Source organism: Apteryx rowi, unplaced genomic scaffold (genome assembly GCF_003343035.1).
Source record: "Apteryx rowi isolate R43461 unplaced genomic scaffold, aptRow1 scaffold_12, whole genome shotgun sequence".
In the NCBI taxonomy this organism is placed as follows: Eukaryota; Metazoa; Chordata; class Aves; order Apterygiformes; family Apterygidae; genus Apteryx; species Apteryx rowi.
Genome location: NW_020447419.1, coordinates 2,337,627 through 2,353,050, shown reverse-complemented (window position 1 = coordinate 2,353,050; position 15,424 = coordinate 2,337,627). Strand labels below are relative to the sequence as shown.

At 42.4% G+C, this 15,424-nt stretch overlaps 1 protein-coding gene across 1 annotated transcript in view; it reads right to left on the bottom strand.

Moving 5' to 3' along the window:
• The window catches only part of IKZF2 (IKAROS family zinc finger 2), a 112,387-nt gene extending 97,025 nt beyond the window's left edge, over positions 1 to 15,362 (bottom strand). Inside the window, exons 1-3 of the mRNA XM_026089074.1 lie at positions 15,326 to 15,362; positions 13,154 to 13,202; positions 12,304 to 12,408 (exon numbers count right to left, since the gene is read on the bottom strand). Coding sequence (XP_025944859.1) covers positions 12,304 to 12,408; positions 13,154 to 13,187 — 139 coding nt within the window. The 5' untranslated portion in view covers positions 13,188 to 13,202; positions 15,326 to 15,362. The remainder of the gene's footprint in view (positions 1 to 12,303; positions 12,409 to 13,153; positions 13,203 to 15,325) is intronic.
• Positions 15,363 to 15,424: the final 62 nt, after the last annotated feature.

The window sequence follows — 15,424 nt, the reverse complement described above, 5'->3', positions numbered from 1 at the left end:
AATTCCAGATTAAATAGTACAGTGAAGAACTTCTGGAAGTTAATCTACAGTAAATAATCCTTGGGGGAAGAGATACCCTAATGAAACTGCATGGAAAATTACTCATTCAATCATTTTTAAGCCGTGAGTCACAATTCAGTTTTGTTGGCCTGAAACTCCAGATCCATCTCCATGGCAAGCCAGTAGCAAATCCCAGAGCACAGCCAGTATTCCCAGAGCTCAGACATGCCATGATTCACCGTATGGATACACTGCTACAAGAGTAAACCCAAATACATGCAGTATCTCACAGCAGCACTTCCACATACACTTAGCACCTTCTTCCCACTGAAGTCAAACAGGAGTTTAACAACTGGCTTCAGTGCAAGCAGAATTAGGACATTTCCGAGTGCTCTATAGGGGACAGAAGGAGACTGAAAACACAGCCAGCCCTGGTGGTATTAATTACCAGACCAGTGACAGCACTAAGCATCCCGCTTTATTTTAGAACACCTTGCTCCAGCACTGCCAAAAGGAGTAGCTTTTAAATCTGCATTTTGAAGTTAAATGCATCATCATTACACAATTAGTGTTCTAATTAGCCTCCTTAACAACAGATCGGCTTTATTTACGATTAATTTTGGTTAATGAGTTAGCTGTAGTTTTAGCTGAAGGATAATAGGGGAGAATTAATAACTGCTTAATCCACACAAATTTTGTTGTTCATATAGTGCACAAAATTTTGACAAATGCTTCTGAATCCCAGCCAATAGCCACCAGCACATTTTCACTATCTGAAAGCAGCCAAAGCTCAGCAAATGTTACCATATTACATTATAGTAGATTAAACTGTTGATATATATCATTAGAATTATTATTATAAACTATAGTCACGGTTATAAATTGAACTTTCATCACCAGCTTGTAAGGAAGCTTTCCCCCCTTCCAAAAAAGACCTGGCCAGAGTAATTAATTTAGGTCACCTCCTCGCAAGGCCCGTTCCATTTACAGTTGCATGCGAAAATGATGTAGAGGCCGGGGCTGGAGAAGAAATTGGCTACCTGCCTTCCCCACGTCAGGTCTCCCGTATATCTCATCCCTCCGGTCTCCTGTATATCTCATCCTTTGTTCATACCCCTCCAGAGATCCCTAGTCTGCCTCCGAGGGCAGGTTAAGGTCTCGGTCCTAATTTTGTAAACAATTTTTAAAATTTAAAATTTTTAAGCAATTTTTTAAGTAGTTTAAAAATTATTGGTTTATAGATGAAATTTTGATCTGTGGATTTTCAACATGGCTGGGCTACCCCCGAAATAAGGAAGATCTCAGGGCCCAGGAGGAAGTAGAGTGGAACAAGGGATCACACAGGATTTTGCAAAAACCTTCCAGAGGTGAGCAGGAGAATCTCGAGTTGGACCACCAGCTTCAATCACCACATTGTCACCTTCACCCCAGAAGAGTTTCCCTTTCCCAAACCCAGCCCTCCTCCACCCAAATCTGGGTACTGTCCTCTCGACAAGTGACACTTCAGTAATTCCTCAAAGAGACTGATACACCAGCAGCTTCATACAGGCAGTCCGGTACCACAGAAAAGGCAAGGAAACACAGCGGACAGGGGCCCTGAACAGCATCCGAGCATTTCAGGAAACAGAACGGCATCAATCAACATGAGCACAGCAGAACCAACGTTCCAGCACGGTTCTGCTCCTCTAGCACGGTGCTCTGCTGCCGAGGGTGCCGTCTATCACATGGGACACAAAACTTAAGGATCTACCTGCCCATAAACACTAAGGAACCTTGGATAATCATACTGCAGTTATCATTCATGTTCTTCATTAAGAACTTTATTTTTACTGCTTTCCTAAGGCATTGGGCAGTGTTGTTCTAGGCTGTTAAAGAAGAGGGTTCCATTGCAGAAATGGCTTCATTGGAGACTTAGATAAAGCATCTTGACACAAAGATGAGCAAGTACTTTACAGAGCATTGTATAGATTATTTCCTGGAATGCACTGCAGTTTGCTTTGCTTTTGAATACATATGTGATATATATTTACTACAGCAAAAATCTCACTACTATCGATTTTTTTATAAATATTTAATGGTTACCAGTTAGAAGCTAAATTTAAATAACAGCAGCGCTAATGTCATTAAATAAATGAAACAATTTAGAAGTGCATGAAAAAAAAGCAAATACCTTCTTAGAGCATTTTAACACAAGAGCAGTAAGAAAGCAACCTGAAACCATGTTACATGCTGATAGGCTGAGTCATGTCTGGTCTCACAATCCTAACCAGGGAGGTGATTTTGTACAAACATCTAACAAAAAAGTAGGTTCTGCGAGCAGCAGACTTAGCACTTACTGGCTTCCAACGACTTTTCCCCACGCAAATCCTTTGACATTTGAAAAGGGTGGCGCTTAATAGCTTTTGCTTCAGCAGAGGCACAGTTCACATCTCCCTCCTCTTCTGGCTTCCTAATTTCATGAGACTTGCATGATTCTAATATTTTTTAAACCTGTACATCTCTACTGTATTGGAATGAAATGCTCTAAAAGCGCCCTTAATTTGTTTTTGCACGCATTACACGTGCCCAGGCTTGTCGTAAGCCAGGGCTGCACACATTTTCAATTTTTTTTCCAGATGCCAACCTTTTCTACCTGGCATTCGCTAATTTGGGGGCAGCTGATTGATAATAGCATTAATACTCTTTGAGAACACTCTATTTTGGGCTTCACATACAAGCACATGGGATTTTGGAGAAATAAAGAAATTACTGTGCAACTGACAGATACAAATTAAAGAGAATGAAAGAATAAACTCACACAGTTCTCAGTCTGCTAACATCATCTAGCACTCGACTCTTAAATACACAACCAGCATATCGTTCTTCTGAACTCTTGACAGCTACCTATCATCTCACATTTTAAAATTGCATACACAAACGATGAAGTTGGCTGCATCCTACCCACAGGAGTTGAACTCATCTGGGAAGCAAACAAATACTAGTTTCTCTCGTTTTTCTCCACTTCTTCAGCCTGTACTTTTTTTGCCCATTTGTATCTCTGCAACTGGCCTCCTTTGTGAAGCTCTTAAAGATGTATTGTCGACAAAGCCTGATGTAACAAGAAGATATTATTACATTCAACCCTAAAAGGGTACATCTTTCCAAAGGATAATACCTAACATTGATGGAGAGAGAACCCTGCGTATTTAAGCAGGAGAAAATTTTCAACTGAGGGTTTCAAGTAAAGCTGATACCACAGACAGCTCCATGGAGCTGTATGGAGAAGTATTAACCTCACCCAGGAACCACCTGTGCTGGTGTAAGGTCAAAACAAGTGGTAAAGTTGACCCAATTTGGGGAGATTAAACTATTACACACATCTATGTTTAGGACATGTCTACATCTGAAAGGTGATGAGGATTAAGGCATGGTGTGAATTTAAGGCACAACAGTGTATTCTAAAACATTTCCATACTCGGGCAAACTCTGCACATGTGCCAGATGATCACAGACTTTACAGCGCTCCAGGGAAAGAGGCCCTTTACCACCAAACTGCATATGCAATACCAAGGCCATACCTAGGAACAAACAATTAAAAGCAGTATGTAAAACTGTTAATTAATATARTTTGTTCCCCTTCCGGTGACATTATCTGCACAGGGCAAAACACACACGCCAGCAGCATAGAAATAATCAGGTTATCAATTTCTCAAGAAATCATGAGGTAGATTTAGAAGGAAAGAAAAAACAAAGAAAAAGAAAAACAAAGAAAAAAGCACCCACACCACCAAAACCAAACCCTATTCTCTTCTTCTGCCTGAACCTTCTCCCCCTATCACAAAGCTGATTTGATAACTTGGTAAGGACTTGAGTCTACTGCAACTTTTTCTTGGAAACTTTTAAACTATCCATGACTTTAACAGAATAGCTACTCTTCCCCAAACGAACAGACCTCACACCTCTTCTGTGTAAAGAGACTTGCTTTTGTCATACTGAAAGAGGCACCTTCTTTCATTTTCAAAAGATAGGAATTCACATGATCCTGCTTGTTGCTCTTCGGACTGAAGCTAGCGTTTAATTCACACTGCTGGAGCTCAAAGAAAGTGCAGACACAGTTACCAAAAACTCTCTCAGTTTGTGTTTTATGGCTAGACCAGTACCTAAGAGAGCACATTTGCTTGCAGAGGGTATCGCAAAATGTCCGAAGGCTGAGCTGGGGACTAGGAAAGAGTAGGTACGAATTCTCACGCAACTGCACACATGCACATTCCTAAGTCAGAGTAATTTTAAGAAAAATTTACATGGACTTGGGCATACAACAGTCTTCTCCAACCAGCCTTCTGTGCCACTGACCAACGTAGCCTTCGTGGAGAGAGGGGACAGAAGGTCCCTTGAAAAAAGCAGGACAACATCACTGTGTTCTGATGGAAGTCGGGTTTTTTGGGGGCTGAAGAGGAAACAGCTAATAAGGAGCTAAGAGGAGGGGCTCTGGCCTACTGTGGAAGGTCAGAGCAAATAGATCTTTAGGATAACTTTTTTTGTTGTTGTTCAAGTAGAAGGGAACAAAGGGGATAAACAACAAACTATTCCTCACTGGAAATTTAGGGAAATTACGCACTGAAACTCAGCTGTCTCTTTTGTTCACTACTGGCTAGTACATGCAGATATTCATCCCCTTCACACCGGTGCTGAGAGCAGTTTGGCCCTATGACTGACCTCCAGCGAGCTACAGGTATTGCCCCAGTTCCTGAAGGCATTAGTGTATCTGACCAGCAAACTCGGCTTCGCTGGGACATGTCCACCAATGCACCAGCGGGGAGATACAGAGCTCCGCGACTTCTCTGAACAGGGGGAGTGCAGAGCAATTGCGAGCTAAAAGGACAAGTATGATGCACCCAGAGTTCACCASCTCTGTAGTGCTATGCCTCTACCATACACGTAGAATCAAATGAGTAATGGAACATAAACCCAAAAACTGGAGAGCMGAGCCAAAAATAACATGTGTGGAGAAAGCAAGAGTCAGTTAAAGAAAAGGATGTTCTTATTCGCAGAAGTTTTTTCAAAGAACCTATCCGCACACAAATGAGGGGGAAGAATCACCACCAACCTTTTCCGGGAACAGCGGCTCCTACTTTATGATATGCTCCAATGTAACCACCTGTATCACTACTGGCAGGTGACCCCGCCAGCCCGGGCTACGCTTACAGCGGGAGCTTCTGCCAGCATCGCTCTGTCTATGAGGAATTACAACTCTTCAAAGCCACAGGCTGACACAGCGGTGCCAGCAGAAGCCGGTAACGTAGACCTGGCTCCAGATCAAGGGCACATTTTGCTGGGCAGTGTAACTAGGGGGTTTGTCCACACACAGACTTGGTAATGCTCAGCTGTACGAGAAGAGTTAAAACACTGCGGTCACTCTAATGTAATCACATCAGCACAGGGTGCTTTAGAACTACCGCAATTATGCCTGCATGGGACAGGAAATAAGCTACGCTGGCATTAAGGTACATCTGTGTGCATCTATTTGTGGGGCTGTAAAAATTAAATGCAAACAAACAAAAAAATAATCTAAGCAAAGTAGATACTGTTTTAAAATACCTACATTTGCCAAGGCCTAATACATGCCAGCCAAGCCTCCATACTGAGGCATCGACAGCCTCTGATTCAAAAGAAAAAAGGGGAGAGGAAAAAAGTGGCACAGAAACATGATGCAATGATCCCCCATGATCATGACAGGAGTCAGAAGAGAAACTAGGCCTCCTGCCCCCCAGCCCAAGCCATATCTGTCCAGCCTCATTGCTTCTCGCTGATAGTAGGTGGCTGTGCTTCCTTCCATTGGGACGCTGCAGCCAGCCGTCAGGACTCCAAACAAGCACTCCCTGCTCGAGGCAAAGGACAACGTGCTGCGGCACAGGCTCRGCACCACGGGCTGGCAACCAGCCTCGTCACTACAGACAACAGTGGCACCGTGTTCTCTTAAGTCTTCTACAGAGCCGCTTTGAGGTGGATCCCCCAAGGAGTCTCATTCACTGAGGTTACTGAGGAAAAAGCAGAAGAGGTCTATGTCTTTTCCTCCYGTCCAGGATAGACACCTCTACTTCAAAGCTCCCTTTTAGCACTGGTAGGAGAATGAGCATGGCTCGCCCTCCTATTTCAGGAACACACAAAATCAACACAGGTAGCTGCATTTCCACCTACAAAACCCAGCCCCGCAAACTGTCATTTAGCTGGAGAAGTAGACWGAGCCTATGCCCCACAGGAATGGGAAACAAGGCCTTGATCCAGTTTCCCAGGAGAAAGTGCCCATTGATTTCAACAGAAGCTGCATCCTCCCCCAGATTTGGCAGTGGGAAAGATACAGAGTGCTCTATAATGGATAGCTAGTCATCCAGCTGCTATCAAAGCGCTGCATTTCAGGGAAGATGAGGATTGCACTTTTTTTTTTTTTTTTTTTTGGCATGTCTGAAAAGAAACTGAAGTTCCAGAAGCAAACATTTGAAAACATGCTGACTATAAAGCAAGCAAGAGCACCCAGTGTTGTAACAGGGCGTGTACCAAAGAGAGTTAACTGAACTTGACAGTCCAAGAAAATAACAGAAGCTCCCCAAGAAAGGCGTGTGCTGTAACGAAGCCCGGGCAGATGACCTCTCAGGAGAGTTCCACCAGAATGAATAAAACCGTGTTTAATGAGATTAGCTGATCATTTCACTCCACCCTCATTATAACACTCACCAAGGAAGAGGAATGTTTCTATAGACAAGTATTTGATTCCATAGGGAATGCCTGAGAGATACTGACAGAAGACATGACAAACACACAGGAGGACCTTTCCCCACTGGAGTGTGAGCTACTGACAGTAGTTACGCTGCTACTTAGTAGTTTCAGTGGCTACCTGGGGGTCATCTACACACAGAACTTGTATCAGAAAAATTATTTCATGATTTTAACCGTAACAATGTGAAGAATCTAACCTAGTGTGGACGAAGCTACAACAATCCAAGGTATTTCACTTCTAGATAACCATTTTTAAATCAGTGTAACATTACTCTGCAGGGCTTCAGTTTCTTTCTTGCATGTGGAAAAAAAAACCCCTAGATTTCTGTTTAAAGTCCAATTGTCTCTTTTTCTTCTCCTTAAAYTTCATGAAAACTAAACTGATTGGCTGAAACTTTCATGAGTATTATTACCCCCCGCGGTTCTCGGAGAGTCTAAGGTTAAAATACTGAAGTGAAGTCAATGCTTCTGCAAGTGTAAAAAGGTGTAAGCGCAGCTCACTTCTTTCAGTTCCCTGCCACACTTTACTGAGCTCAGCCCTTATGTCTAAATTCATCTTGGCATCGGGCATCTTCACTGCCCTTCAGCCTGTGAACCCGCAGCCACTTCTGTATGGGACAGCATTGTGCAATTCCACAGCTGAGCTCCCTAAATGTAAAACTGTGTGGGGGTTGGAGAGTCAGACACGAAGGACTGGAGGACATCTCAAGTCCACCTCTCTGCCCTCTCAGGCAGGACCAAAGATACCTAGACCAACGGATGTTGTCTATCCTACTCTTCAAGGCCTCCAGGGAAAGAGATTCCACAGCATCATGAGGTAATCCAGTCTGAGATTTTAGCACCATATGCAGCATTTCACACTTTACAGTTCTTTGAAAGAACTGGAGACCTGAATCCCCACTTCAGAGCACAACAGTTTGGCTGCCAGAATTCTTCATGCACCAGTGCACGTGGCCAGGGAGTGACTGTCTCGAAGCACTAATTCAGTTCCCCCCCTGCAGCCCAGCCCGGAGAGCTTCAACCACCATCCTTAAAGGAAAGCCTCCTGCAGAGGCTCAGCCTCAGTCACTCCATGCTAGTGTAAAATACACAGAGAGTCAAGAACCCCAATACAAGGTCCAGACTCGCTTGCCCAGGCAGTGGCTTCTGGGGATGGCGAGGTCTGTTTGCTGTGCAGCTGAGGCATGAAACAATCTCTGATTTTATACAGTTTCATTCCAACAGACAGAGTACATGGTTATGCTCCTTTATCCACACAGATGTGATGCCGATACAGCTGTGGTACATGAAACATTTTGCTCAGGGCAACACAATTGCGACAAACAGAGCTTGTATGATAGTTTCCATATGAGAAATGAGAACAACCAAGAAAGATTTGGGGGTTTGAAGTTACCCCCCCCCCCCAAAAAAAAGCATTGAATAGTTTGGAGTAGTATATCCTGATCACTGGGAATACAGTATTGGTTGCTTTATAAAAAGGTTTTGCATGAGTTCTCTGTAACAGATTCTGACCTTAAATACTACTACTGAAATCACTCACACTTAATACTATTGTCCCCATAGCTATCTTGTCAGATGGCACTATTATTCCCCAGCACACAGAAAATTATATCGCCTCATTATTTTCAGCAACTGAGTCAGCTGACAATGCTTATTTTCTTAATAAATTATTTCTCATAACTTAGTAACACTTCTAAGTAATTACAAACACATCTTGAAAGTGCACCACAATTTTAATCACTTTCAAATATCAGATGTTGGGTTTGATATTTATGATTGTTCTGACTCCATTTCATTTAAGGCTCCCTTTGTCTATGAAAGCAGAGATAAGAAAGTTATCTAGGACACCCACTGCAACACCTTTTAAGTCTCTAATTCAAGAGAAAATTTCCTCTGTCACTGTCAGATGCTAATAGCTGCTCTTATTATTTTCCATACAATACCAGGCAAGTGGTCTCAGAGAAATATCCTTCAGCCTACAAAAAGTGGTCATCAAGTCAACTAATCAAACAACTGTGCCCCTGCAGTTTCTAAAGGAGACATTCTTCTAAGTCTATTTTAACCTAGAGGGAAAAAAAAAAACCTCTCTCCAACAACTCTATAGTAAGAGCTCAGCGTGGTATTATGAGGAGGCGGCTGGGAATTGTTTCTTTTAAAAACCTATTTTACACGGATTCCCCATCACCTTTACGTTAGCATAGCAGCTCCTATTCTGAGACTCCTGATCACTTAAGGCCCATTCCAACATTAACTGAAGGCAACAAGACAGACTCCCTTGAATTCAGTGGGCTCTAGAGGAGGGCTTAAGGGCATGTATTGAACTTTCCAGTACCAACACACAGTTAACTCAAAGAGTCTGAGCAGACCTTTGACACCAGCTCTGGATGTCAGGCCCTGGAAGAGTTTTCCTAAAGATCTACAGAAAATCTGGACTGTCAGATTCAGGGCTACGTAAATATATCTTCTTTATTCAGCATGTAGAGCCCTAATCTGTCTCTCACTACAGAGGAAAGCGAGATGATCTATCTACCAATTCAAGTTTGACTATTTACACCTATTTTAAATCTTTACTTACATAAAACTACAATAAAGAATTTCAGAACGGCGCATCTGCCAACATACATACAGTCTTCTGCTAAAGGCAGATGCATACCGTAAGGTATATGTAAGATCATTAGTTAGCTATGACAGGAGATTTACCATGATTTATCTTTCAGGATCATCTCATCCACAAGGAAAATTGAGTGTCAGCCCCATCCATAACCTATACATGCAGTTTAGATACCTGAAAATGCTAACAGGTTAGAGGATGTAGTAGACCTCTCTCCAATATAAGCCAAAATATTTAACCTGAAAGCTTTTGGAACAGAACCCGAAAACATCAGTAGCCCAGCCAGAACGCCTACTAACATGGAATTGCCAGGGGCTAATGAACATAGAAAACTCTTCACCTAACACATASTTTTACTGTTGCTGGGAGAGCAGTAGTTTCAGTACAGGTCCAAGAAATTTGCTTCTTATGGTTTTGTCTCTGTTTGAGCCAGACACAAATTAAGGCTAAATTAAGAGCTGTGGTTCAAAATGATTCAATGGAACGCAAGAACAAAGGTCAAAACTTTGCTCTGTACCCTGCAGGTGCATATCCTGAGCACACAACAAAACAGGGCTGTTAATCTTCTGGGGACAACTGGTGACAAAACTGGGAGTGAAACTTTTGAGGTCTCATCCATGCACCACCTTACGTACCACTTTGTCCATTARCAAACCTGCTCAGCGGGGACGACGTGGATGACGTGCCCTGGGTTTCACTACAATGGCAGACCAACAGGAGATCAGTCTCTCCAGTGACTCCACTAGATATCAAACTACACCTAAATACAACACAGCCATTTCCTCTGCTTACAATGAATCACTGCTTCATGGGCCTCCTCACAGCACCACAGCAAGATTGATGAGGGATCAATCCACACAACAGCAACCGAATTCACACAAAATATTTTGAAGAGCCATTTCTTCTTAGTCTTCCCTCTCCACCTCAAAAAAAAAAAAAAAAAAAGTCTTTGAAAAGACTTCCTTTACCCAGCAAAACAGGTGGCAAGCTCTAAGGCACAGCCCAATGATTTAGTCTATACATGCTAGATTGAAGATTTGACCAAAAAACATAAGTGAACCAAGGTAGCAACTGCCACAAGAACTGACAACCTGTAATCAATACCTTCCATGTTTAACACAGAACAAACTGCCTCTCTTCAAGAAAACATTCTGATGCTTGCTAAGAATAAATACATAACAACAAATTTAAGAAGCTCGAGTTTTGCTTGGCTTAAGAATGCTAGACAGAGTCCATAATTTGTCAACAACAGCACGTCCTTAACACAGAGCACCAGGAGCACCAGTGAGGAGAGTAATGAAGACACCTGTGAGATACCACAAAATACATTTAAAAGAAAAAAAAAAAAAGTTCACTGAGGCTGTGGATACATGTGTGTTGCAAGAACTAACAAAGCTTTAAAATCATTGAAAATGTTAACGCGGTGAACACCAAAATATTGAATGTGTTAAAGTATTTTTGCATGACTTCATCCTAGATCTTTTTATTCCCTAATTTTACTCTGGTTTTTAGTCTAGATTATAAAGAAGATTTAAAACAGGGAGATTTTTCCCCTTCCAATGAAGCCTTCCCATTAATAAAAAGGAAACAAAGAAAATGAAGAAAGTGAGTAGTAAAACTTTTACAACATAATAAAATATATCAGAATCCCAGTGCAGCAGGATTGGAATTGTCTAAAGATGCTGAATTATGATAGGTTGTCATATAAAGTTCAGTCCAGAGTATTAGCAATCATATTCTCTAGCAACATGTATATAATTGGAGATCTTCATAATAACCCTCAGTTTTAAAGGCTCATAAAATCTGCGTTTTACTCATAATTTGCAGGAGGAAAGAAGAAATTCTTAAAGGAAAGTAACATCTTTTTCCTCAGTAAGAAAGACCGAAGGCAATACAGGGGGTATTTTAAAGCAAGCTACCCTAAAAGCTCTCTTTTTCTTTCATAGTATGTGACAGGGAATTATAGAAACATTTCTTTTGAAAAGATAAATATTTATCCACAGTACAAACACTAGAAAGAAAGTTAATACACATAAAACAGAACTCTCTTAAAGTATATTGGAACCAAAGCATTTTAAATTATTTTTGAATATGAGTATAGAGGTACTTCAAGGTAAATACCTTGATATAACATTGTAACCAACAGTAAAACAAGCTTGGCACTCTCAAAGAAAAAAAACAAACACACAGTAAAATAGGAAGGATGCTGGTTTTACGAAACACATGTAAACTACATCTATCCACCTCCAAAAAATACCATGAAAGATAATTATAAAAATATTATGAGCACTTGACGCTCTCTGTAAACTCCCAAATCTCTCCACATTTTCTCATTTTCTTCCTTGACATTCTAAAACAAAATCCTTTCAGTTTGTTAAAGAGTCAGCTACCGAGTGCCATAAATTTCCAGTAATCCTGGCCATCTTTTGGACTTGCCAAGGCAAAGCTAATGTAATGAATACGATGCTGAAGTTTCTATATGGAATAATAAAATACAACCTGCCATCAAACCCAGATATTTTAACTTTATATTTTTGCCAGAGTAAAGCCCTTTTGTAAATAAAACATGTTTGTTTTTAAATAGAGCTATTGTAAGCTGACTTTGGAAGCACAGTTTAAAAAAAAAAAAAAAATCATTTCCATTTGGATTTCATAACCTGTTGAAACAAAACCAGGACAAGTAAAGCCTAGTGTTTTCCTACCTGGCACAGGTAAGGACCAGCTCTCAAATGCCACCTGGGGATAGTTCAGACTAGCAATCCCGTTCATGTTTAGATGAGACACCAGCATGAACAAGAACAAATCTGCCCCGTCCTTCTCTTCTCTTATTAGCAAAGCCTACAGCAGTGGCGACGACGTAGCACGCAAGCGGAGGACCCGGAGGACCCAACTAGCCCAAACACACTCCTAGAGAGAAACACGTTTAAAGAGAGACTTACTGCTTGCCATGTGACTCGGTGAGGTATGCTGCCCATTGGGTGTACTTGAGGTGAGGTCAATAGCCATGYTGGAGTGCTCCCTTTCGGGGGAAAGCTCATTGTCACCTGCTTTCACAAAACAAGTCACCCATAAGTTTCCATGCCCTTGTTCAGCAGAGCAACCCGACGATAAAGAMCCGCGACCCGCTCGCTCCCCCTTCGCCCCTGCCCTTCCTTCCTTCACTAGCAGAGTCTTCCAAAGTCTGCAGAAACTGGGCTCTCGGTGGCCACAAGGAAATACGTGACTGACTGCTTTTAAGAGTCCCCTCGAATCCACTGTCATCGGTCTTACATACACACACTTATGAAAACCTTGCCCCAGCTGCTGTTATCTCAGCAGAAGTTAGTATTTACTCTCCCATTTGCAAGCACGGAGAGTTGGGACTGGGCAAGGGAAGACTAAAGTAGTACTTTTCAGTACAGAGCTTCCCCTCAAAGCTTTCAGTTAGCTGACAGCTAAACAATGCATTTAAACAAACTAAGACGTTTTGCCCTGACACAGAAAACGGGAGAAATGCAGTGAAAATATGTAAAGCTTTTGGCTGCAATTTGAATTTCTGAAAATGAACTCTCTCTTTTGCAAAGTTCATTCATCCTTAGCAAATATTTAAATATATGCATTCTCACCCTTGCGCCCATACACACGCATTTTTCAGTCACACACAAAGTTTATGTCTGAACGTTATTAATTCAGTGTCATCTTAAAGCAAAGATCATACACAAGGAAGCTAAAGTTTCAGGTGCCTGCATTAAACAAGGATAGTGGGAAAAGGAAAGTAATTCAGAATAATTAAATAAAATGACTACTTACATGTTATATATCCATCAGCAGCCTCTGCTTCCATAGTCAAAGTGCAGTGCTGCAAGGCAGAAAAGTACACCCTCAAAGACGCCTGTCAGTATCAACCATTAAATGATTAAACTTAAAGCCCTAAGTAGTTACCCATTTTACTGCTGTTGCAGCCACTGCCTAGAGAAACACACAAGTGTACTGCATGTGCTCATTTGCAAATCACTGAACTCCTTCTGCAAATTACCTGAGCGGAGAAATGCAGCTGTCTCCTGGACAGGCTGCACTGGGATCATCTCGGTCTGAGTACATCCCTTTCTGTTCCCCACTCACATTTTTACCTGATTTGAGACTTTTTTTCCTGAGCTTCCGCCTGTTTTGTTCGAGCCGGGATTGTAACGCTTTATCAATTATCAGTTCTCACAGCCAGAACAGACTTTGAGGAGATTGAGACTATTAACAATTGCTCTTTTCACACGGACTCCAAGAGACTCCATCCTGTTCTAAGCAAAATAAAACCCTCCAGTGTCAAGTCTCCTTTGACAGAGTTATTACAACTCTTTAACCGTCTCACRCCACCGCGCACGCACGCACGCACACACACAGACACACACCTGTACCCACACCTGTTCATCCTAACCTTATTTATCTGCCACAGCGTCACTGTTAATACTTCTAGATCTTGCATTTTGTGGCGTGAGGCAATCCTAAAAGTTTCTGGAAACACTTTGCTGACACAGAACAAGCTATTACTTTCCAGAAACCCAAGTAACTGTATAGAATGACACCCCCTAGCTATCATTTGATATATATTGAAAAAAAAGAGAGCGAGAGATCAATAATCATAACTATGTTCTTTTAAGTGGAAAAGTTAAGAAACTGACATGACCAGAGGAGAATTTTATTTCCTCTCTCCCTCCACGGCCTCTTTTTTTGCCTTTAGTTTCAAAACTCTCACTGCACCAGGCAGCTAAATTATTCACAATGAGCCATTTCTGTATTGATCGCCAAGTATATTTAGCCCTGGCTCCTGGAATTTCTCCATTACTTACTGGAAAACAGGCAGCTTCACTTCTTGTCTCCAAAACCACTTCCCTCCCCCTCCCTTAACCCGCTTTCCTCCCCCCCCACCCCCGCCTTTCCCCCAATAAATAAATACTTTTCTCTGTGTTCTTCTTTGGTATAAAGCAGATCAAATTCCCAAGGCATTCAGCACATAACACTTAAATTTCAACCTGCCCAGCTGCTATCAAACTCTCTTCAATTACTGATTTTTACATGACTTTTCAAAAGAAATCTCCAAAAAGTTTTCAAAACAGGTAAGCAGCTTCCTCAAGCCCTTCAAAATTACCTTATCTTCCCCCTAGTCCAGGTAGGCAGGCACACACTGAGAAAAAGAAAGAAACATCAGAAGCAACAGGGAAAGATCATCCCAGCCAATGAAGTGGAAGGAAAGAGAGGGGAGGAAGGGAGGAGGAAGAGAAAGGAAGACAAAAAGAAACACAGAAACATCCATAACCAAAATTAAAACACTGTTGGATTTTTATTTTTTTATTTCTTAAAGTGGGGAGAAGGAGGAGGAAGGGGGGGAGAGGAAAAAAAAAGTTTGGGCACCATTTTTAGGCTGTGATGGCAAATCCCAGCTGCTAAGCCTTCCTTTCCACAACGAATGGAGAAAGAGTGTTTTTTTGGTTTTGGGGGGTGTTTTTGCTCGTGCTGCAGATACAGCGAGATGGGGAAAGTTTAAATTAAAGAAAAAGAAAGAGGGAAAATGAGGAGAGGGAGAGAGAGGCAGAGGGAGAGGGGGAGAGCAACCCGCCCGCCGGCCGCCCCCGGCACTTACAGGTGGGGCATGCGGCGCAGGGCAGCCGGCAGCCCCGGGGATGAGCCGGCTGGGAAACTCGCTCAGGAATGGCACATACTTTCAAGGAAGATGAAGAACAAAAAGAGAGAGGGAGAGAGCGAGAGGGAGGGAGGGAGGAAGGGAGGGAGGAAGGCAGGTCAGCCGGTGCTACAGCAATGCGATTAAGCAGGAGAGAGAGAGAGAGAAAAACTTGATCCACCGGTTCCTTGCGAATCGGCGAGGAAGCTGGAGCAGAGGGGGGCAAAAAGACGGGGGTTTGGGGAAGGGGTGGGGAGGGGGTTAGCACCAAAACGCGACACGCACACTCACACCCCGAGCAGGAAACCTACAGGCCAACTTCCCGGGAGTGTTTCTTTGGCCCTTGGCAAAATACAGCTCCTCGCTTCATCCCTGCCTCTCCCCGCCCACAGCAGAACCTGTCAAAGTAA